The sequence below is a fragment of the Paroedura picta genome, chromosome 4 (genome assembly GCF_049243985.1).
Source record: "Paroedura picta isolate Pp20150507F chromosome 4, Ppicta_v3.0, whole genome shotgun sequence".
Taxonomy (NCBI): domain Eukaryota; kingdom Metazoa; phylum Chordata; class Lepidosauria; order Squamata; family Gekkonidae; genus Paroedura; species Paroedura picta.
Genome location: NC_135372.1, coordinates 35,564,030 through 35,588,543, shown reverse-complemented (window position 1 = coordinate 35,588,543; position 24,514 = coordinate 35,564,030). Strand labels below are relative to the sequence as shown.

The 24,514-nt window shown below is 50.3% G+C and overlaps 1 protein-coding gene across 2 annotated transcripts in view; it reads right to left on the bottom strand.

Moving 5' to 3' along the window:
* Positions 1-7,998: 7,998 nt before the first annotated feature.
* LOC143835159 (inactive serine/threonine-protein kinase PLK5-like) overlaps positions 7,999-24,514 on the bottom strand; it is a 37,914-nt gene continuing 21,398 nt past the window's right edge. The window contains exons 8-15 of one of the 2 annotated variants that reach the window (XM_077332370.1): positions 20,172-20,310; positions 18,569-18,648; positions 17,136-17,271; positions 15,981-16,061; positions 14,682-14,844; positions 13,366-13,495; positions 11,123-11,233; positions 7,999-10,716 (exon numbers count right to left, since the gene is read on the bottom strand). In XM_077332370.1, coding sequence (XP_077188485.1) covers positions 10,531-10,716; positions 11,123-11,233; positions 13,366-13,495; positions 14,682-14,844; positions 15,981-16,061; positions 17,136-17,271; positions 18,569-18,648; positions 20,172-20,310 — 1,026 coding nt within the window. In that variant the 3' untranslated portion in view covers positions 7,999-10,530. The remainder of the gene's footprint in view (positions 10,717-11,122; positions 11,234-13,365; positions 13,496-14,681; positions 14,845-15,980; positions 16,062-17,135; positions 17,272-18,568; positions 18,649-20,171; positions 20,311-24,514) is intronic. The other variant, XM_077332371.1, reaches the window with a different exon arrangement.

Genomic DNA, 24,514 nt, shown 5'->3' with positions numbered 1-24,514 from the left:
ATTTATCAGCCATTAGCTCTCTTCCAAAGGCTGCCAAAATTTACAATAGTGTGTTCCCTCATTAGTGCATGCATTGCAATGAGTGAAATCATTAAGGGAGCACGCCATTGTAAATTTTGGCAGCCTTTGGAAGACAGCTAATGACTGAAAACTAGACATCTTCTTTCATTAAGTGACTCTGGTCCTTTACAGCTCTGACTCTGGAGCTTTTATTGGCTGCTGTGCATATTTTATATGTGTTAAGAACTGGTGTGTGTTAAAACCCGACCTTTGAAGAAAGCCCCATAAGGGCCAAAACATAGGTTTGTGGGATCGTATTCAGGGGTAGTCAAACTGCGGCCCTCCAGATGTCCATGGACTACAATTCCCAGGAGCCCCCTGCCAGCGTTCGCTGGCAGGGGGCTCCTGGGAATTGTAGTCCATGGACATCTGGAGGGCTGCAGTTTGACTACCCCCGGTATAGTGCATAACAGACTACTTTGCATGGGCTGGATATATGTTTCTAATGCCTAAAGTTTTTAAAATTGTGCACAATTTTAAAATTAATACAGACATGCAACTTTTGAAGGCCCTAATTGTCATCTGCTGGATTTTTTGGTTCCAGTCCCCCACCCCCACCCCTTTTGGTTTGTTTTTTTGTTGTTATTTGCGCAGAGGTTTAGGCCCAGATCTGCACAGGCTCCGTCACCATTGCAGTGGGGAGAGTCCTCTATCTCCCCCTTCCGAGGCTTGAGATCTTGACACCGCCAAGATGAAAATGGGTCTGCTAGACCAGAGAATCGTGATGCTTCTGAGCTGGCAGGGGAAAGAGAGAGGCTACCTGCCAGGTAAGAAACAGTGACAATCTGCCTGTGGCAGAAGGACCAGTTGACCATTTCCACACTAGCGGCCGCAGTACCTGGGAATAATCAAGAATAGTAAATTGGGAGATTTTTTTTTGTTTCGTTGCTTCCTAAACTGGGATTTATATGAGGATCACAGCCCCAAGGTAGCGTTCCCTTGAGCCCCAGGCGCCTAAACAAGCTCATGATGTTCTGTTGTGGCAAGACGAGTGGCATAGAGTGCAGTATAAGCTTTTTTCCGTGCACATTGATTGGCCTGGGGCATCCGTCTGTCAGTTCGGCATCTGGCCACTCCTGGATAATCAGAGGTGCGGTTTGCTTGTTGCTTTCTGTCTTCAATATTCTCCGGCTGGAGCTTTTTGCTGTGGTTTATGTTTTTGGTGTTGGTGGTAGGACCGAGCAAACTCAAAATAAAATTTGAAGGGGGAAACCCTCACAGGGATTCTCGCCCCCCTTGGCGAGGTGTCCTCTGCACTTAAACCAGAGTTGCTGCACATGCAAGGCTGAATCCCAAGCTGCCTCTTTGGGGCAAACAACTTATTCAGGAATTTCTGGCGAGACGGGGCAGAAATTTCACAGTCGGGGTTGTGGCCGAAAACTCAAAACAGGTGCTGGTTCCAAGCATTCGGCTGACTGAAATGTTCTCATCCTCATTTCTTCCTAATCTGAGATTGCGGGTTGGAAGTTCCAAGCGCACCCTTCTGTTACGTAAACGGTTAGACATACGGGCACTCCCCCTCCCCCCCCGCTCCTTATAACGAATGACTGGGTTTTCGATTTGATGGTGGACACTACCAATAAAGTTTTTAAAGTTGAATCCAGAAGTGAGTATTGTATCCTGGACTCTGGCTGGCGAGGGTCGGGCCCCAACTGTTCAGTATAGCTGAATATCCCCGAATAAAAGTTGGATTTTTTCTGCCTTTTATTTGGCAGCTGAAACAGATCCTCTAATCCAGTGCTCCCCAACCCCTGGCCGGGGACCGGTACTGGTTCGTGGATCAGTCGGTACCGGGCTGCGGCTCCTCCTCGTCCTTCTCCCCGGCTGCTGCCCTGGGGGCTGCCCTGCCACTCTGCCGCCAGCTCACCTTTGGTGCTCTCCAGCGGCCACCATGGCTGGGGCTCCCCCTCGGTGTAGCACTGCGCAGCTGCTGCTGGCAGCGTCCCCCAGCGGGCGGCGGAAGTCAGGGGCAGCAGCAGGAAAGCAAGTGGAGCAGGAGCTCAGGCAGCAGAAGCAACGTCCCTTGGCAAAAGACCCCCCTCCCGGGCCTCAGTAAAATTGTCAAGCGTTGACCGGTCCCTGGTGATAAAAAGGTTGGGGACCACTGCTCTAATCTCTTTCCAACTTAGAAAATACCAAAAATACCAAACGTTGTTGTTGTTGTTAAACCGAAATGAATAGAGAACCATTAGTCGGGAAAGTTGGAGACTGTACGTTGGGGACCCCTAAGACAAAGCATGGTTTAGTGATGGGTCATTTTGGTGGTGGGAAGGGTTCCCTGAAGAATGCAGAGCCCAAGGGCCGGTTTGGCAGCTAGACAGTCCCTGGGACAACACAATGATCAGCACCAATTCAGCATAGAGGGCCAGCTTGCTCATGGCTAGGACAGGATTGGCACAGGACAGCTTTTTGCCACTGTTGGTGGCGTGGATCTGCCAACCGGCAGGTTTCTGTCCTTAAAGTGACCTTGGGCACCTGAAGGACCGGTGGCTCTTTTACATTCCCTTCACACATCTCTTGCCTCTGCCAGCAGCAAGCTCTGGCCCTCCAAAACTTCTGCCAGGATATATACCGCACAGTGGTTAATAGCAGCCGCCTCTAATATAGAGGTTTGATTCCCAACTCTTCCACAGACAGACAGCTGGATCATGTTGGGCCAGCCACAGTTCTCTCAGAGCTCTCTCAGCCTCATCTACCTCACAGAGTGTCTTGTTATGGGGAGAGGAAGCGTAGGTGATTATAAGCCACGTTGAGACACATGAGGCCTGCTAGGTGGTCTTGAGCCAGTCACAGTTCTCTCAGAGTGGTCCCAGCCTCACAGGGTGTCGGTGAGGGGGAGAGGAGGGGTAGGCACTTGTAGGCCGCTTTGAGACTCCCAATGCGGGGTTGAAGAAACCAGCTCTTCTGCCAGGTCCCACAAGACACTTGATCTATGTGTCGCTTGGGTAGATGGCACACAGTCCCCTTTCTGGAATTCCATGCTTGCCTGCAGGGCCAGCTCCTGCCCTTAGGGGTCAGCCTGGAGCCGTTTGGTGCCACCAGGGCCTCCCTCACGCTGCAGGAGCCCGTGCCCTGTGGAGGGAGCGCATCTTTCTTTTGTTTGCAGAAACCAGATCTCCGGGGCTTGAGGGCGTGTCCAGAAATAGGTGACAGAGCCGTGTTAATTTTAGGGCCGGGTCTATTTTCAAATCTGTTTATAACAGTCAGACGGTATGCGTGTGTGCATGGGTGCGTGGGATCAAGTTTACCTTGTGCAGCGGCCAGCGTAAACTTTTTGGCGCGCGCTGCAGGAGGCCTTTTCTGGACAGACGGACTGGGGCTAAACTTGTGGCATGGCCAGATTCCAGGGCTGCCCATCTCGTCCCCCGCTGCTTCGACCAGTCCCGTTTTTGACTACATTGCCCCATTCCCTGACCCGACAGAGCAGGGGCCCTCCATCTCTTCCTTGCCTTCCCATAATCCCCCCTTGCCACTCTTGGAATGTGTGAGTCCACTGTCGTTACCATGTGAAACTATCCCAGTTCGTGTCAGTTGTCGGGAGAGCCCCCATGCCAGTTCTCCTGCGGGTGTATTTTTTTGGCGAGCATGGTCAATGCGTGGGGAACTCCCGGGATCCAAGCTGTTGAAAACAAGTGACCATATTAGATCTCTGGAAGAGGGGCTAGGCCAGGCCCCGTTCTCTCCAAGCGAGCAGCAGCTCCTGTCACCAATAGGAAGTCCATCATGCTACCAGCTGGCATCCCTACTTAAAGATCTTGAAACACAGGATTTGGTTTGGTATCTTGTGCTTGAGAAGCAGTGGCCGTCTCACCTCTCCAAGACTGAAGCCGCATTCACCCGTGCCATTGGAGGAGCATTCCCTCGTCTCAGCTAAGAAGATGTCCTATCCAGAGGGATTGGGCCTGCGTGCGACACGAACCTTTCTCCTGGTTGGCCAGGAGGCCCACTTCAGGATGCCAAAGTCTGAGGTCACTTTTCCAGACGAGAAAGCACGCTGGCTCACAAGTAGCAAACTGTGGTTGCAGGTCGCTGAAACGGCTGAGAACCTGCCAGGGATTTCAGCTCCAGAGCAGAGCTTAACCCCCCAAGAGTGCTGGTTGCAGAATATTTATTTCTCGTACGGCATGTGCATAGTGTAACCAGGGGATCCGAGGATTGTCCGGCAGCCAGGTGAGGGGCATTTGGAGGTGGCTTGTCATTGCCTGCCTCTGCATCATGACCTCTAGTGGTCCTTGGAGGAACTACCCCCCAAATCCTTGGAGGCCTCCCATCCAAATACTAGCCAGGGTCAGCCCTGCTTAGCTTCTGAGATGAGGGGATTGGCCTGGCCTGGGCTATCCAGGTTAGGAGAGCAGAAAAGAGTCCAGCGACCACTATGGGGCATAAATGAATTGGGGCATCCCTCGAAAGCATTGCAGGGAGACAGCTGCTTTCTGTGGAGCCCAACAGCTGGGTCTATGTGTCTGCTGCTGCTGCTGGAGGGGGGGGGTGCTGGTGTTATTTTATCAGCCTGTCGCCTCCCCATCTCCCCCCCTCCCTCCTTCCAGACCCATTTATCATGTCCGAGCTTTAATTTACTCTCACCCCACCCAGGCGTGTCTCTGCTTTTTAAATAGCAGCACCCGAATTAGCCCGGCTCAGATGGAGTTCACGAAGGGGCTTTGCCAGCTGTTTTCTTCTCCCTGCACCCTGAGCCATCCACCGAAGGGCAGCCGTGAGCATGCATGCTTCCACCACGCAAAGTCTTGCAGTCTCTCGCCTTAACAAAGTTGGAGACCTTTGGGCACCTTTGGGACCAAGGACGTTTTATTTGTGGCATAAGCTTTTGTGTGCATGCACACTTCACTAGAAAGCTTAATATCTGGAATGAAACGTAAAGGTGCCCCTGGACTCAAACTTTGTTCTGCTGCTCCAGACCAGTGTGGCTACCCTAACCACCTGGATATAGTCTCTGAATCTAGAGGCAGCATGGTGTGGTGGTGCAGAGCAGTGACCTCTGCTTTGGAGAACTGGGCTTGAATCCTCACTCTTCCCTTTGCAGCCAGCTGGGTGACCTTGAGTCAGTTACAGTTCTCCTAGAGCTGCTCTCTCACAGCACTTCTCCCAGAGCTTTCTCAGCCTGACCTACCTCACTGTGTTCCAAGGCAGCCTGCTTCCAAGTCCCAGAGGGTGCACCAAGGGCAGGCGTTGGCCTCCGTGACCCTTTGAGGGCCTTTGGAATGAATCCTTCCATGTTTCGTCCAGAGCCAGCCCTCAAGACATACCAAAGTTCCTGCCCAAGCAGGGCAGAGGTTCACCTGGTCCAGCACCCTGTTTCCCAGGAGCACCAAAATTGGAAACAGAGTACTGGACCAGGTGGACATCTGCCCTGCTTGGGCAGGAACTTTGGCATGAAGCGAGGGACACATTCAACTGGAATAGTGCTTCCCAAACTTGTTCAGGTTGCCTCCCCCTTGGCTCTTGGGCCATATTCCTAATGCCCTCTCGAAACAATTTTTAAAACCTCCTGGTGTTAGGTCTACTACGATTTCAAAATGCATTATATTGCCTACACATTTTTTTGGTCTGTTATGCAGCAGCCATATTTTATTTTGGAAAATATATATATATACACGTTCTTTTCTTTGTAAACATCATTTGTAAAAGCTACTCTGGGCCCTCATTTGGGGGAAAGACAGATGGGGAAAGAGAGAAGCAAGCCATGGAAAATCCCATGGCCAGGAGCAAGCAGGAGAAGATGGAGACTTTTTGGGAAGGGTTAACGACCCTGCGTTAAGAAATTCCTGGAGATCTGGAGTCTGGGAAGGACGGAGCCTGAGGAGGGGAAGGAGCTCAGCAGAAATATGATCCTCTCCAGCCCATCTTCTAAAGCTGTCATTTTCTTCAGGAAGCTGAGTAGGGTTAGCCCTGGGGAGGCCACCAAGGAAGTCCAGAGTTGCTACCACCCAGAGGCGAGCAATGGCAAGCCACCTTGGAACATCTCTTGCTAGGAAAATGCAGCTGCAGCAGGAAGAGTCAGACGGCTGTGTCCCTCCTACCCCCAAATGCCTCACCACCCCCTAGGATCATTCCACCCCCTGGGGTGGGGGGGCTTACCACCCACTTTGGGAATACCTAACCTAGAGGAGAGGCGCGAAGGGCCTAGTTGATTCTCTGACTCCTTCTCTTCCTCCCCCATCCTTGGGCTAGAGGAGCAGATTCTGCGCCTGCAGGGAAGTGTCGCATTCTTCCATCATGTTCTTCTGAAAGGCGGTGACAAGCCTTGTCCTTTGGACCTTGTCACACTCAAAAGGCTAATCTCCAAATGGTGTGGGGGGGAGAGGGACAAGGCCTCTGGTTTGGTTCTGGGGCACCCTGGAGAGGAGGCACAGCATGGCCTTCTAGGGGAAAACATCCTGCAGGGGAGTCACATGCACGGATCCTGGCCTGCAGGGGAGTCACATGCACGGATCCTGGCCTGTCCACCAGCGTCCGGGGTCATCCACCAGGCAGGACGGGCTAATGGGGAAGTGAAGAAGCACGACCTCGGGCCAACCAAATGTCCCACAAGGTCAGCCACTGTTGAAGTGCTGAGCAGAGCCCAGAGACCTCCTGCCTGGGAAGAGGCTGAAGGGGAAGGGGGCAGAGCTCCCCGGCCTAGAAATGCCTTCTCTTTCTGGAGGAAGTTGCCCCTGCTGATAGCGATATCAGAGCCACTGTAGGGTGGACTGGATGGAGTGCTTTGCGCTCTAGAGGGGCTATGGCTCAGTGGGAGAGCCTCTACTTGGCATGTAGAAGGTTCAGTCCCTGGGCACACTGGACAGCTGCTGCCCATCTGAGTAGACAAGCCCTGGCCAGCAGCCCAACGTCGGTACAGCAGCCTCGTGCAGCCCGTGGGGTTTTCAACAGAGGGAGTTGGCCACTGCCTGCCTTTGCACCACAGCCCTAGACTTCCTTGCTGGTCTCCCATCCACAGACTAATCAGAGTGAGCCTGCTTGCCTCTGGAGATCAGGGTGTAGTCTGCACGGGGCTTTTTACCCAGTCCCAGTCCAAATAAATCCCACCTGTCTACACTGAATTTGATTTCTGTTTTGATTTTGGGCGCTCTACAGTTTCCCTCTGCAACATGCTTGATGGATCCAGAGTGACCCTACCTTTCCCCCGCAATATCCAGAAGCGGATATAACCCTCGATATTTGAGAAATTGGCATCTGTAAGTGTGCAGCTTCCTGCCTCGTGCCTCCAACGCTGTAGCAAGGCAGTCTTCCCTGATTGGCCAGGGTGTCAGTTCAAAGACTTCCTGGTTCCCGGTTGCAAGGCTTGTCTTAAAGTGACTGCGCTCTAGAAACCCTAACTTCTCTCAGCAGAGATTTGCCTCTTGGATTTATTCCCCCCTCCTCGTTCAAGAAAAACTCCTGCTGCGCTTGGCTTCCCCAATTGAGTGCAGAACACTTTCTGTTTCAATTGTGTGTGTGTGGGAGGGGGGGGGGATAGAGGAAGACCCGAGTTCAAATCGATCTGAATTCAGCAGGGTCCACATTAGAAAAAAGTGCAGAATCAGCCCTGGTGAGGTCAGTTTGGTTGGGAGTCAGTGGTCGGAATATTCCTGAATCATTCTCAGGTACTGCTGCATTCATCCCTAGCTGCAAAAAGGTATCTTGTGGCACCTTGAAGGCGAAGGGCCTTGGGCTAGGGTCAACAGCATGTCAACCTTCCAGGTGCTACAAGAAGCCCCTTTCTTTGGGCTTTTTGCTATGGGTCATGAACACTATTTGCTTCCGGGTGCTTGAGAAGTTCTGTACAGAGGCTTGGGCAGTTAAAGGATCAACCCCTCGGTCCAGCTCCCTGCCTGAACACCCCGAATAAAGACAAACATACAAGCCCAGCGAGCGAAATCCGATGCCTCCACAGCTTGCTCGTTCTTGAACTCGCCCTTGACAAAGCAGAGACGGCCAAGCTTGAGTCCACATTGCTTTATTCGCAAACCACCTTTGTATTGTACAGTCCCAAGAGTGCCGCAGCAGGCAGGGTGGGACGGCCCCTTTAAAGCCAGCCTGGGTCTTGCAGGGCGTCGAGGTGAGCCAGAATCCGGCTCTGGCTGCACCTTGCAGGGAGCCCATCTGCCAGGAACACCCCCACCCCCCGCTGCCCCATTGGGATCACATACATTTCTCCTCCTGTACTCTTGCAGTGGAACTGCCCCCTCCTCACCGTCCTGCCCACTCATTCACTTCCTTTCGGCTTGGCCAGCAACCAGGACTGTCCCCTCAGAACTAACCTCCAGCCCACATTCTGCTCACCTCTTACGTTCTGCAGTGTCCTTCTTCCCCTATTTTTTAAAAACATCATCCAGGTCCATCAACTACCCCTTGCCCCTGGAACAGACTCTCGCACCTCCTCACCTTTCCCAAACAGATCTCAGTTTGCACCTGAGAACCTAATTACCCCATCCGTAAAGCTTCTCTGGAATTGTGTTGATTGGGGTGGGGGGATCAAGGCTGCCCATCTCCCGAATCCTTCATTGGGGGGTGGGGGTCTTTTGCCAACTGCTGTCCATTATCCTAAAGCCCAGCAGTCAAGACCTTGGTGGGAAGGCCACAATCCCTGCTTTGCATGCATAAGATCTCAGCTGCAGTCCCCTGGCATTTCCAATTAAAATATATCAGGGTTTCCCCCACACACACACACACACGGGACTTGCTACTTTTTTCTATCCAAGGCCTTGGAGGGAGTAAGGCGGGGGTCCCCAACACGGTGCCCAGGGGCACCAGCTAACACCTTTCCTGGCACCCGCCAAGTATTTTTAGAAAGTTGGTGGGGCCAGTAGGGCTTCTGATTGCCCACTGGAGATCTGAATGGCTGTACAGACAGCTGCCTCTACAGTGCTGGTTCTATTCTGTCTTTTTCCCAGTGCATTTTTAAACGTTTACACCTCTTGTCCCTCACATTTCCACTTCCTCTGCAACTGTCATTGGCTCTGCTTCTCATGGCGGTCACTTTGTGCTTGCACCCCGCCATCTACTGCAGAATCCCAAAGGTGCCCACGGGCTCAAGGAGGTCAGGAAAACCCCTGACGTAAAGGGGTCTGGATTCATGCAAAACGGGGGAGAAGGAGTGGCCCTGGGGCAGAGCAGCCGCTTTGCATGCAGAAGGTCCCAAGCTCCAGGATCTCCAGTAGTAGCTGCTGAGAGAGGCTCTTCCAAGCCAGCTGGACTCTTCTCTGGGTTAAAATTTTTCTCCTTTTTGTTGCGGGTGGCTGGAGGTTTCCAGGAATGATGGCTGGTCTTCCAAAGGGCTGCTTTGGAAGGTAAACTCTGCAGCACTGTATCCCTTTGCCTCCCCAAATTCCACTCTCTCCAGTTCCCCCCCCTTCCTCCCCAAAAATCTCCAGGTATCTCCCAACCTGGAGCTGGCAACCCTAGCTCAAGACCCTGGAGAGTTGCTGCCTGTCCGAGCAGACAAGACCGACTCAATCTGATCGAAGATTAGGCAGCGCCACGGGTTCATGTGCAAAAACTTGCAGCTGTGCCGCTCTGCTTTTAGAGCCATCCCTTGGCGATCAGGCACATGCTTCGCTTGCAAAGTATTCCTGGTTCAGTCTAGGCCTCTCCAGCAGGAGTAGCTGTTGGAAGAGGCCTTTCTCTGCTTCAGAGCCTTGGTGGCAGCTGCCAATCACAGGAGGCTAGGTCAGTTAGATTAAGGACGTGTTCAGGGATCCCAAACAGGGAGCCCGTGGGCACCATGCTGTGTTTTTAGAAAGTGTTTTAAGAAAGTGATTGGGGCTCTTGCCCAGCAAGGCTTCTCATTGGCCATCGGAAGTTTGATCAGCTGGGTAGGCTGGTAATGAAGCAGCTGCCACCACAGTGCAAAGCTCTTCAGGGAGGATCTGAAGGTAAACTGCAGTGGCCATTTTGTGGCAGCCATTTTGTGGTGCATGCACTAAGGAGTATCAGAATTCTAAGGGTGCACGCAGGTTCAAAAAGGCTGGGGAACCCTGCACTAGTCGGTAAGCTTTATAATCTTGGGGAAGAGTCTCTCTGGGGACCCCTGTCTGTATTCTTGTGGCTGCCGCCTCTCCCAGCTCCTTTCCCTATCTGAAAGAGAAGGCAAACCTCTCCCATCCCTTTTTCGACTTTCCCCTAACCAACCACACCTGTATTCTCTGCCCTTCGCATTTGTCTTGACAACAGTCTCACCCTCCACTCCTCTTTCCAGTCACACAGACCTCGTCCAGTGCTGAAGTCCTTCCCGTGACCATACATATCGGCTGCTCTGTGATACGTTCCCCATCACCGACGACATCAATCGGCTCCAAAATAGCACTCAGGAGAGTTCCTGTCCCAATCTTTTCCTCTCTTGGGAAGACATTTTTAAAAGTTGCCATGGAATCTGTTCCGCAAACAGTCCTGGGTGGAGTAGAATCTCACTGGTGGGTCTTCTCATCCCTGCCTCGGTTCTTGGCAGCCAGGGATTGGTTGGGGGGTGGGTCGCTACAGAGAGTGTAACATGCGCAGGGCATACTCCACCCGCTCCCGGAGTGGCAGTGTCCACCCTCGCTGCACCAGGGTCTCCAAGGGGAAGGTGGTGCTCCGGCGCTGGCGGTCGACAAGTGTCAAGAGATGTTCTCCGGCTTGGCGACTGAGGATGATCTTTGTGCGGTCGTGGTAGAAATTGACCTGGGTGGGAGAAACCCCAAAGGGTGAGAGAGCCGGCAGAAAGCAGGGGTGTGTGTGAGCAGACCACAGGCCCAGAAGTCCACCACAAAACCTTTTTACAACAAAGAAAGGTCAACCCTGAACAGAACTTTTGTGGAATACAGGCCAGGCTTGGTCTGGGCCCTGCTACCAGAGTTGACGATAGGGATGCCAGATATGGGTAGGGAAATAGTAGCAGATTTCGGGGGGTGGAGTCAGGAGCGGGCAGGATTTGGGGCGAGAAGGGACCCCGGTCGAGTATAATGCTATGGAGTCCACCCTGCAAAGCAGCTATTTTCTTCAGGGGAACGGATCTCTTTACTCCTGGGATGAGCTGTGATTCCAGGGGAAATGGGTGATATGGGGAACCACAAACCTGGCAATTTACCTGCAGGGTCCCGTTACTGAAAAGCATCAGCAGGGCTTCATCGGACTTGGCAAAATGCAGGAGGTAAACACTGTCTGCGGAGCTTGCTGGATCGGCCGGCTGGTGACCACCCTGCAGAAGAGCAAAGGATAAATTCCTCACTGCAGAAACAGGAGAAAGGAGGCGGCAGGACCCAGAGGAATCCCAGAAGTGCCTCCTTTATCTTGTCTGATGTTTCCTCAAACCACAGATTCCCAATCAGGCTTCTAAGGCAGTCTGGATGACTGTCAATCATTGGAGCCCCCTCCCCTGTTGCTCTACAGGCCTAGCCTCTTTCTCTATGGCAGGGGTAGTCAAACTGCAGCCCTCCAGATGTCCATGAACTACAATTCCCAGGAGCCCCTGCCAGCGAATGCTGGCAGGGGGCTCCTGGGAATTGTAGTCCATGGACATCTGGAGGGCCGCAGTTTGACTACCCCTGCTCTATGGTAAATGATCGATCAATTGGCTGGCTCCTGCATCTTACTTCTGTGCCCATTTCTTTAAAGAGACGGGTCACCACTTCTGAGGTTCCTTGAAGCCTGAAAAATATTTCAGGGGTTCCTCTACAGTCAAAAGGTTGAAAAAGGCTGAGTCCTAGCCAGGAATATGAGTTCTGAACAGGGGTGGTTTTAGCCATGGCCAGTGGCTTACAAACATCTTTTCCTTCCTCTCCCCACAATAGACACCCTGTGAGGGAGGTGGGGCTGACAGATTGGCTCATGGTCACCTAGCCGGCTGCATATGCAGTGGGGAATCAGATGGTTCTCCTGATTAGAGTCTTCTGTTCTTAACCACTACACCAAGGTGGCTCGCTAAGATCTAAATGAAAGATTGAACATGATATGTGAGCAGCAGTTGTGCTCCCCTTCCTCATTAGATCTTGCTTCCCATTTATTTGGTGGTGGTGTTATAGAATCATAGGGATCTCCAGGGTCATCTAGTCCAACCCCCTGGGATATGGCTTCGAGAGCCAAGCACCTACACAGCCCCTTCTGTCCACCCACTTACAATCTAAGTTCAGAAAATCAGCATTTCTGTCAGAAGGCATTTGCTTTAAGCCTCTGCTTAAAAATTTCCAAAGATGGAGAACCCGCCACCTCCCCGGGAAGCCTGTTCCACTGAGGAACCGCTCTAACTGTCAGGAACTTCTTCCGGATGTTTAGCTGAAAATTCTTTTGAATTAATTCCATCCCATTGGTTCTGGCCCGACCCTCTGGAGCAACAGAAAGCAATTCTGCTCCCTCCTCAATGTGACGGCCCTTCAAGTCCTTGAAGATGGCTATCAGATCAGCTCTTATAAATACTGCATTGTTGTTGAGGACCTCTCCTGCCACTTATTTATTTACATGGGTTGCATCTGTCTTTCTCTCCCTCACCAAGACTGCTGTGCCCTCTCTGGCAAACAGGCAATGTAAACCTGGCCTTCCCAGGTCTTGTGTGCTGACTCTTTGTAAGAATGTCCCTGCATTTTTATTATGATACTGGATGTTTAAAGATGTAAAGGTTTTTTAGAAGGCATTTCAAGAGGCTTGCAGGGTAAAACACATCTCATGATTGACTGAAACGAATATGTTTGACTGGAGCTGGCAGCTCCATTTGGCTAGTGGTGGCGCTGCTACAGCCCTGCAATGCAACATCCAGGGAAGATGAAAACAGACGTAGGGAGCTCTTTAGAAAAGTCCCTACAATGTTTAGGGTTCTTAGAGAGCAAGTGTGGGCTTTCAGTCACAACAGGAGAACACTGCTGAAGGCAAGATTTAAAGGCAGATTCAGGACACATATAGCCTTTACCCCAAGCCCCTCTTCCTTTGGTATTTTGCATGCCAAAATGCATTCCCAGGGAAAGGGCCTTTCATCTACAAAGCGAAAGCAAAGTGAAAGCAGCTCAGAGGTTTGACAACTGGATGCTACAAAGCAACAAGGCCATTCGCCTTTCAGACACTACCCACACTCAGGCCTAAAGATGTCATAACATAAACAACACTGCCAAGGGATCAGAGAATTCAGAAATTCTCTGGGGGAGTGAACAGAGGCAGAGAGGTGTATGGAAAAATACCAGGAAACCCATTCAGGAAAGACCCCTGACTGATGGCATGGAGGGGGTGACATGACAGGTGCTTTCCTCTGCCACAAAGAGCCTTTCCGTGATGCGAGAGATTCTGTTTGCTAGATTTTGATCAAGACAAAGCTCTGCCCCATCTCTAGTTGCCCCCCTTCCTTACCTCCATCAGCCGCTGCTGCATGTATTGGGTGAAGAAATGAAGGATGCCCATTTTCATGCTCAAGGATGGGGGCACCTCTCTCCGGGGGAAGGACACAACCTCCTGGACATCCGTGCAATAGCAGACATGCCTGGAGTGGGTCAAGAGGAAGCACCACAAAATTATATGGCTGGAATAGACCAAAGGAGCAAACCCTCACTCTGAAGTGAAGACCCCCCCCCCATTGCAGCTAGCAAAAGAGAAGCTAGCTAAGCATGTACAGAATGCTTTTCCTCTGCTCCATCACCTAATTACGTTTCTGCTACTGTCTCAAGCGTTTGCTTTGTGGGGCAGGGCCTTATCTCTTTGAGGTTATGGCATAAAACTACTTGAGGGAAACCAGGCTGTTTAATTGATGCCCAGATTCCAAATATGGCCTTAAGTACAGGTGAAAACAGGGTGTAAACTGCACAGAGCTTTTATTCCAATCCCAGGTCGATTCAGTCCTTGCCATCTACACAGAAAGTGATTCCCATTTGTATTTTGGGCGATTTAAATTTTCCTTCTGCAGCAAGAAGGATTGATCCGGAGTGACCCTACCTTTACTGTGCGATATCTCAGACTGCTTTTAACCATCAATATTTTTCAAATCCGGATTGGGAAAGCAAGCTCCGTGGTAGAGAACCTCTGATAGGCCACACCTGGTCATGTGACAAGCTTGCCTTAAAGGAGAAGCCCCTAATTTCTCTCAACTTCTGTCAGTCCTGGATTTTTTCTCCCTTCTCTGCGTTCTTCAATTCTCTCTCCCCCCCTCCAAGAAAAGAAAGAGGCTCCCTGCTTGGCTCCTCCCCCCCCCCACCCTTCAAGAAAAGAAAGAAAGAGGCTTGGCTCAACCCCACCTTCTGAACTACCCTAATCACGTGCAGAACACTTTCCTGTTTCAATGGGGGGGGGGGGGGAAGAGGAAGACCCGAGTTCAAATCGATCTGAATTCAACAGGATTGACAATGGAATAAACAAAGTAAGTGCAGACTCTGGCCAGGTCTCCAAAACAGGAACACTCAGCGACAGAGTCAGTTCTTGGCCTGCTCATTCCATCATCCCTGAGGACTACTCTCCTGGAGACTGTTACTGTAATATCCAGAGCTCCATGTCATGTTTTGTGATGGTTCCAGAGTACCAGATTTGGGTCCCCAGACGTTTACTTATGGCTCTGGGTAAAAACGGCTCACCACGGATGATATCCTCCTCCTCTGTGAACTTTCTGTGATTGACATTGCCTTGAACAAGCAACCCAAAAGAGACCGGGGGAGGGAGGGAAGCAGGGAGATACCTACTGGCGCCGAGGGCAGAGGGCGATATGCGTTCTGTCGGCAAGGAGCACCCCCGTTGACCCGTCAGACAGCAGATAACCAAAGCCATATTTGTTGGAATAATCCACCCATTTGGTGACCATCCGGACAGGACCTGTCCGTCGTTGGTTCTCTGGGTTCTGTGCAGCTGCAATGACAGAGAGGGATAAGATGCTGGTTCAGGATTGGCTACAGAACTGAACATTCAACATTATTGACTTCTGGGGTGGGGGGACAGGACTAACAAGAGCATTCAGGTTTTACTGGTCATGGCTGCACACGGAAACCTAACCTAGGAACAACGATGCGCAATTGGCAGCCAGAGTGCAAATATATGTGTTGGCATATTTTTGCATGATTTATGATGAAAGTTAAAGGGAAGGACAGAGGCTGAAGTCCTTCCACCTCCCCCCCATGCTGGGTTCCTTAGTCAATTTGGGCCTCAGCAAACCTGGGAACATTAGTTCCCTGACATCACATCTCTCTGCAGCAGACACCACAGGTAACAGGTAGTTTGCCCCCCCCATAAACATTGTGGTAAAACGGGGCGGAGTCAAAAACAGCCAACGCTTCTGGCGCTGAGGGAGTGTGCCAGGTCTTGCAGTGTCTCTTAGCACACAAGAAAAAAGGAAATCACGAGGCACAATGATATAGTAGTCGTCTCTATGTTGATAAGTGAAAAGGTTATAACATAAAGTCTAAATGATCAAACATAAAGATAAACATAAATGATCAAACATGGTTGACTCTTTATGTTTGATCATTTAGACCAGGGGTAGTCAAACTGCGGCCCTCCAGATGTCCATGGACTACAATTCCCAGGAGCCCCTGCCAGCGAATGCTGGCAGGGGGCTCCTGGGAATTGTAGTCCATGGACATCTGGAGGGCCGCAGTTTGACTACCCCTGATTTAGACTTTATGTTATAACCTTTTCACTTATCAACATAGAGACAACTACTATATCATTGTGCCTCGTGATTTCCTTTTTTCTTCTGAGTTCACATTGAGGAATCCACTCTTATATACTTGACTGATGTCTCTTAGCACTGCAAGCCTTGTGCCTGGAACTTTCCAAACGAGGAAGGTTGAGGGGAAAACATCTGCCTGAGGTCTCTGTCCAAAGAAGGACCCTTCGCTTTGGCTGGTGGCTCCGGTGGGCCTTTAGTCCTCAAAAGACCCCACAACAAAACACAACAAAGGCCGAGAGGGGCCTGCAAGACCCCAGGCCAGGCTCAGGACCTACCATCACAAAGGGGAGTCAGTCAAAGCAGACTCCAGCCTTACCCAGAGGGATCCTCTTCAGGCAGGTCCTCAGTGCTCGATCCACAGTCTCCAGGGTGCCTCCTTGGCTCCACTCAGCATCCCCTGAAGGGAGACGGCTGGGTAAGAAAATGGGGCATGAGGTGCCATGGAGAAAACCCCAGAGATCCAGGCCAGAGTCCCCAGTCCCCCAAGTTTTCATGGGTCCTCTTGGGCCACAGGGGCAACCATTCCAGTTTTCTCCAAGAGAGGGCTGACAGCTTAGAGTTGGGAAATACCTGAAGATTTTGGGGGTGGATCCTTGAAAGGGTGGGATTTCGGGAGGAACTTCTGCAGGCAACAATGCCATTGCTTTATCCAAAGCAGTCATTTTATCCAGGGAACTAGGGATGCCAGCCTTCAGGTGGGACCTGGGGATCTTCTAGAATTGTAGCTCATCTCGACTAAAGAGATCGGTTCAACAGGGAAACATGGCTTCTTTGGAGAGTGGGCTCCATGGCATTGCATTCCACTGCGGTCCCTCCCTGCCCCAAATCCTGCCCACCTCTGGCTCCACCCTCAAAGTCTCCAGGTATTTCCCAACCGAGAGCTGGCAGCCCTAAGGGAAACGGATCTCTGTTGCCTGGAGATAATCGTGAGGGATCTCCAAGGCTCAAAAACGTCTCCTTTTCTGAGAATGTAGCTTGAATCTGAGCATAGAGCAATCTCATCTTCTTCTGCAATAGGTCGAGGGTCCCCCTGCCACACAAAAGACTCGTACAGGGATAAGGCACAGCGTACAGCTATGGAGAGCCTCATGACTCTTCCCTATTTCAGCATCGGCCACTATCCCTCCCACTGGCGGACTCTAATCTGGAGAGCCAGGTTGGCTTCCCTGCTCCTCCACATGCAGCCAGCTGAGTGACCTTGGGCCAGTCACAGTTCTCTCAGACCCACCTCCTCACAGGATGTCTGTTGTGAGGAGAAGAAGGGGAAGAGGAAGGTGTTTGTAAGCCGCTTACACACTCCTTTGAGTAGTGAAAAGCGGGGTGTAAAAAAATCAGCTCTCCTGCTTTTTCCCTGGCACTGCCCTTGTGCCTTCAACTGCAGAATTGCTTCCCCCATCCAAGACACACACCCCAGTTTCTCTGCCACCCCATCCCTGAGCCCCAAGTGGGTTCCAGCTGTTTCCCTGCTCACCGTCAGCTTCGGAGCAGCTGTTGTTCAACGATCCCTTCATGAGCAACTCAACGGGAAAACTGCTTGGGTCCTCCAGGAGGTTTATGCTCCCCTTCTCGCCTTCCTGCTGGGTTGGGCAGTGCAACAAAGAAGCAGCCTGTGAATCCAGAGGCACAACAAAGAAGCAGCCTGTGAATCCAGAGGCACAACAAAGAAGCAGCCTGTGAATCCAGAAGCAGCCTGTGAATCCAGAGGCGCACAACAAAGAAGCAGCCTGTGAATCCAGAAGCAGCCTTTGAATCCAGAGGCGCACAACAAAGCAGTAGCCTGTGAATCCAGAGGTGCACCAGGAATAAAACCCCTGTGTCATCCTAAAAGCCCCATGAAAGTGTGGACCATCTAAGAATCCAAGACAACAAATACTAGCTCAGGCCAATCTGGCTTAGCTTCCGAAATCTGGTGAGATCAGGCTTGTGTGGGCTATCCAGGTCAGGTAGACTGCCACTGCCTAGAGAAGTTTCATTCTAGGTTGTAATCCTTCATAGCTACTAATTCCAAAAGAAAACAGAGGAGAGTCCACCCTCCAAAGAGAACTGATCTCTTCAGCCTGGAGATGAGCAGTCCACCTGGGGACCAGTATCCCTAGGCCCATAAACACATAGTGTTTGTTCCAGCATCCGGTATCTAGCGGTACACTGCTTCTGAATACGGGGGCATAATTGATTTATTAGTTTTGCTGCCATCTTTTAGTCTTAATAATTTTAACAATGTAATTGGGGTATTTAGGGGGTTTTATTGTATTTTATTCTTTTATTGTGTAAACCGCCGTGAGCCCGAATGGGAACGGCGGTATATAAATTCGAGTAATAAATGAAATAAATTAACCTGACCACCAATTTTATAGTGTGTTGTGATTTTGCAGGTTGAAAGGCAGACTCTTGCCTTGAGTCAGTTATCTCAGGGTGGGTCACACCTTCCTATGGCTTGGGTGTTGCTGTTTTTGTTCAGCACCTCTTTGGCGCCCTCTAATGGTCAATTCTTTATTACATTGCTATATGTCCCACACAGAAATCTGCAGTTTCAAGCTGCAGGGAGACATGCCAGACATAAAGCAAAGTAACACTGAATTGACCACTAGAGGGAGCAGAGCAGGAAGAAAAAACCCTGAATCAACAAACCCTGGAACAGACAAACAAGGAAAATGACGATGCAGAAAAGCCCAAAGTAAAACAAAAGTGCATTGAAACTGCGTTATTCAGGGTCTGTGAAACCTCACAGAAACACCAAAACATTGCAAAACCTGTGAGACAAGCCTCCCCTTTTCATCCTAATCCAAAAGGTAAGATTGCTATGAGGTCACAATTGCCAAGTGTTCTCTTCCCAATCTCTCTACTACAGCTCTGGATGCATTCTTGCTTTCCCCACCCCCCACCCCCCACTTGTAAACCCCTTACCAGGCTGGGGTGCACTTCTACCGGGCATTGCCACAATCCTTGCAGGGGTCTTTCTTCTACTTCCTGGGGGCTGGGGCTCACTGGATGTGGGAAGGCAGAATGCAGCATTGGTTAGCCTGATGGCAAAGGCTTTGCCCACGTGTGAATGATCTACACCTTGCCTTTGCACTAACTTTGCACAGTAGCTTACCTCCAGGACTCGGATTGAAATAAGAAGGGAACTGACCTAAATCAACAGCTTTGGTCTTGATAAGTAGATGAAAAATGATAATTTAAAAATTATATTTGAACAGCTTTCACCGGGGACTTGAAGAATGGGCTCTCCCTCCACCACCGCCACCCAATTATTTGCATAGATTTTTTCACTGAGAATGAATTAACAGTTTCAAATGAAATCTTTTTTCTTGCAAATGTGGAGCTCAGTAAGAAGAAAGGTGGGGGAAGAAGATAAGTCCATCTAGCCCAATTGCAAGAGACTTTTAAAGTGAATTTCTCTATTCCTGGAGCACATTTTCTTTAGACAGGCTAGTTCAGGGATCCCCAACGTGGTGCCTGGAGCACCAGAGCGCCCAGCTGCAACTTTCCTGGATACTGCCAAGTGTTTTGTAAAAATGGGTGGGGCCAGGCGGGCTGGCCCATTGCAGACCTAATTGAAATAACGTTTCAGCAACAGCTGCCATTACCGTGCTGATTTTATGGTTTCTTTGAGACTTCTTTCCCATTTTTACAGTTTACTCCTCTTACAGGCTTCCTTGGGAAGTGGTGGGTTCTCCATCTTTGGAAATTTTAAAACAGAGGCTGGATAGCCATCTGACGGAGACACTGATTCTGTGAAGGCTCAGGGGGTGGCAGGTGACAGTGGATGAGCGATCGGGTTGTGAGTGTCCTGTATGGTGCAGGGGGGTGGACGATGACCCATGAGGTCCCTTCCAACTCTATGATTCTATGATACCCCCTGCACTTGGGCTTCTCAGGTGGGCATTTTGTGGTTGGTACCCATCACCCTCTATCAGAATTCAAAACGTGCCCACTGGCTCAACAAGGTCACACATTCACATGTGCATGGACCATCGGGGTGTGTGGGGCGCATTTAAGGCAGGGACACTGCGCTGGTGGAACACTGCCTCCCTTCACTGAAGACGCCGGTATCTTCCCCACCCGTGACAAAACAAGCTAGAGACAACATTAAGCTTTCAAATAATGGGGACTCTTTTCCACTATCGGTCTCCAAATACCGTACATCAGGCTGTAACACGGAGCAACGTTTGGAAAATGGTTAGGATGCAAAATCAAGCCAGACCAGCGTGCCAAAAGAACTGGTGTCATTCGACTCCTGATTTTCACTTTGGATCCACTGAGAGCGGGTTTCCAAACACCCAGGCTACATTGGCTCTCCCCAATTCAGAGAGGCTTAAGGGATGCTGGAAACAAAGCGAGGTTGCCTCTGAGCATGGGGTGAGTGTTTTTCAAGTTTGCCAGGATCCAGGAGAAGGTCTGTGCTATCCCTTCTTATTTTGGACGTTGCAGCCTGCTTCAGCTCCCTGGCCTCTCCTTCCTATTCTAGACTCTTCTGGCTAATAATATTCAGGCTAAGAATACTCACCAGTTCTTGACTCTTGGCAGAGGGATCCCCGGAAAAAAACCTTAGCAGCCTTCTGGAAGAATTTGCTGAGAGGGTTGGGAAGAGTGAACAGGGGTGCAGAATGACAGGCCCGGGAGGAGAGCCTGGAGGGAGTGAAACCCTGGTTGGGAGAGAGAAAAAGGAAGGGAATGCAACGGGTTATTTCCCCAAAGAGGTTCCAGATTGCTGTGAAACACTGAAGAGTGTGGCAGCTACAAAGTTCTGTTAGGGAACACAGACAAGCGTCTGTTTCAAACAAAAGGTTGTGTTGTCTTAGATGAACCACTTTTTGGAATATGTAAGACCTGCAGTGTACATAATTGAGCGGAATATGAAGGGGACATTGGAGAAGGATATTTAGCATTGCTGGGATAAGAACTTCCTGATTATCTCCTCCAAGATCCTGACTGGCTCAACAGGAGACTTCCTGCTTCTTGAGTGCTCTTCCTCCCTGCTTGCCTCCAGAACAGCAGTTGAACAGAAGAATGACAACAGCTAGCTAGATAGTTATGTCTCCATCTCCCTCTTTCTATACATAGTTGTTTCTCTTCACAATAAAAGCTATTTGATTCTTTGCACAGTGATGCTATGTTCTCTCTACATATACAAACTCTGTCAACCCCACTTTGGTTACTGTTGTAATTAGGAGTGTCGAGCCAGTAGGTGGAAGATCCAGGTTCTAATCCCTATTCTGCGTGAATTTGGGCCAGTCACACTTTCTGAGCCTAACCTCCCTCACAGGGTGGTTGTGAGGATAAAATGGGAAAAAGAACAATGTAAACCGCTTTGCATCTGCACTGGGGAGAAAAGCAGGGTATCAATGAACTAACTAAATAAATAGAAATAAGAGCGCACCACAAACAACGAAGACTGGAGGAGTGAGAAAGGGAAAGCAGGGCTAGGCTGGAGAGATTTGCACTGAGTACACAAAGATGCTCAAAACTTGCTTTCTGCCCCTCCATTTAAATCTTATGACAAGGAGGCCACGCAAGGCGTTGTGTATGTGGATCTGCTGAGGACCTGAGCTTGAGGTCCGAGGCATGATCGTAATCCTGCTACTGCTATTGTTTGGATCCCGACTGCCCGATCCAATTCGTTTGACCCGAAATGGACTAACAGTTCGCACTGGCAGGAATCTGCTGTTGGTCTGACCGGTTTATATGTTGGCATTTCCAGGGTTTCCTCAGTTCAGTTTAGGTTCTCTGTGCCTTACAGCTGCGGTCAATAAAGGGCTGAAATGAACTCCCAGTGTCCTGCTGGTCTCTGACTACAGGAATTCAACACAAAGAGCATGTAAGCCACTGGTAACTTAATTCCAGCCTCAAGCAGAGCGTCAGGAGCAGGGGTGGTCAGACTGCGGCCCTCCAGGTGTCCATGCCTGGCAGGGGCTCATGGGAATTGTAGTCCATGGACATCTGGAGGGCCGCAGTTTGGCTACCCCTGGTCAGGAGGATGCGGTGAACAGGGTTGGCTGCTAGCAAGTGCCTCACTGAAGCGGAAACTGCGCTTCTTGAGAGCCAGCATGGCGTAATGGTTACAAGTGGCAGCCTCTCATCTGGAGAACTGGGTTGGATTCCCCATTCCTCCTCCACATGCAGCCAGCTGGGTGACCTTGGGCCAGTCACAGTTAGGACTGCTCGCACCGAGCAGTTCTTTTAGAGATCTGTCAGCCTCACCCACCTCACAGGGCAACTGGTGTGGGGAGAGGAAGGGAAGGCTTTGAGACTCCTTCGGGTCCTGTAAAATGGTTTATGAAAAACAAGCTCTTCATCATCATCATCATCATCATCATCATCATCATCATCATCATCATCATTATTATTATTATTATTGTTATTATTCCAGCATGTCGAGGACAGCAACCTGGGAGAACTCAACGCACTTGAGCCACCCGTCTCCCACCCGGAATCATAAGAGATCAGTCGTGCCTCTCAAGCTGTGCCCATCTGGGATTTACATGATCTGGGACTTGCTTTATTTGGACTGGCCGTCGGCAGCCAGCTATAAACTATAACAGGTCGAGTGGGGGATTAACACGTCTCGTTAATCTGGTTTAAATTGGGCTTTTATATATTACAACAGAATTATAAGGATAGATCGGCTAGACTAAGCCATCGGCAAGGGGAGGAGGAGTGATCCATACAGCGGAGCCAAATACTTTGAATGACGGGGTTATAAGGGATCTGAACGCCATCTGATCCAGCTGGGGCCTGTCCCAAATGATCAGTCCTAGCGACCTAGACAGCAATGCGCCACAAGCAGAGCCAGCAGGCAAGGAGGCTGAGGAATGCTGTGGACAACTCACAGAAGGGCTGCTTTAGATGCAAGTTACTATCGATTGTCCGTGCAAGCGAGCCGTGCCAGAGACCGTAAAGGGAGGAAAGACCCAAGTCAGGCCAGTTGGAGGGAAAGCCCAGGTGACCCAAGGCCCAATCCCTGCTTTGCCGCAGAGTTCACTGGCTGCCTTTCAGCCAGCCATTCTCTCTCTGTCCGACTTCCCTCACAGGGTTGTTGTGTGGGCGCAAAGGGGAAGAGAGAGCCACGCACACTGCCTTGAGCTGATTGGAGAAAAGGTATGTGTGTGGGAGGGAAACACTAGACGCATAAATTTGAGCCATCTTAGCCCTGGTTCAGTGATGAATGGCTGGAAAGTATTTAAACTGTCCTTCTTATTACATCACTTCACTTATTCACTTATTCGCCGCCTTTCTCTTCAGTGTGTTCTCAAAGTGTTCTCATCTCCATTTAATCCTTACAAAAACCCTGAGAGGTAAATTGGGCTGAACACGGGATTGACTTGAGGTGACCTAGCAATAAGGATTCTAGTCCCCAGCTGGGACCTGGGGATCCCCTGGAATTATAGCTCATCTTCATACTAAAGAGATCACTTCCCCTGAAGAGAATGGCTGCTTTGGAGGATCGAGTCCACTTAGGTCCCATCCCAAATCCACCCACTCCCAGCTCCACCCTCCAAATCCCCAGAAAGTTCATAATCCAGAGCCAGCAAGCCTACCTAGCAAATGTCTATGGCAGAGTAGGGATTCGAACCTGGGTCTCTGAGATCATAGTTGGAGGACCTAATCACTGCTTGCACTCGAAAGCTCATGCCTTGAATAAATCTTTGTTGGTCTTAAAGGTGCTACTGGACTCTGATTTTATAGTAAAACAACAATAACTAATGAAAAGCCACAACAAAATAAAGTTGTGCATGACTGAGCAGAATATAAAGGGCCATTCCGCACAGATTCTTTGTAGCAGGAGTGTGGCAAATTGAAATCGCTACAAAAATGCGGTTATGCACAACGTCGTTGGCAATCTGCCACACTCCTGAAACCGATCCGCAAAAAGCACTTCGTTGTAGTGCTTTCAGGGAAATCCCCAAAAGTGGATTCACCCTCCAGAAAGCGCTACACTCTTGCAACCAATCTGCAACACTAGCGGGAAAGTTCTGTGTTACCATTGTTGCGGTTTCTGCAAAGTCCCTCCCCCTGGCTCTCTCCTCTGATCTTCCGGCGAAGCGATCGCCATTTTTATTCTCGGAGCAAGCGGAGATCAACGCACCGGCGAGCCTTCGTTTACCCAGAGAGGCTTCCCCAGCTGCAGTCCCTCCCCAGAGCTGTTTTAAGTCACCAAGCACCACACAGCCCCGTTTGATGGTTTATTTTCCCTTTATTTTTCCCTTTATTTTTGGCTAAAAATTGCGCCCGTGCGGGGGGGGGGTTCACTCGGGGGGAGCGTGGCAACGATGAAACGGTATCTCAAACACCACCTGCTAGCTAGATTGGTCTCTCTGTTGCAACGAATCAACGCAGATTCGTTGCAACGTGTGTGTGTGTGTGTGTTTTTTTAAACCTGCCTTAAAGGGAAAGGGGCTTTTCGGGAGCATGGTTGCTCATTTGATTGACGGCCAGGGGCGGGACAAAGCTCGGCAATATCGCTTCCTGGCTAGCGATTTTTGCCGAGACCGGAAACCTGTGGGAAACGATAGAAACGCAACTGGATTCCACTATAAAGGCAGGTATGCACAACGGCAAATTCCACTATTTAAAATGGCGTTTTTTCATTCTGCAACCAATTTGCAACATAGATCCTGGTGCGGAATGGCCCAAAGAGTATCCTGAAGTAGGTGTCAGAAGAGATGTGCAAGTAGCATAGTTTGATAAGGAATTTCCTGTTATTTTTCAAATTATCTCCTCCAGGGTCCTGATTGGCTCAATGGGAGACTTCCTGCTCCTCTGAGCATATCTTCTCCCTGTTTGCCTCCAGAACAGCAGACAGAATGACTGTAGAACAGTTAGAGAGGCAACAAATAAGACCAAAGACCT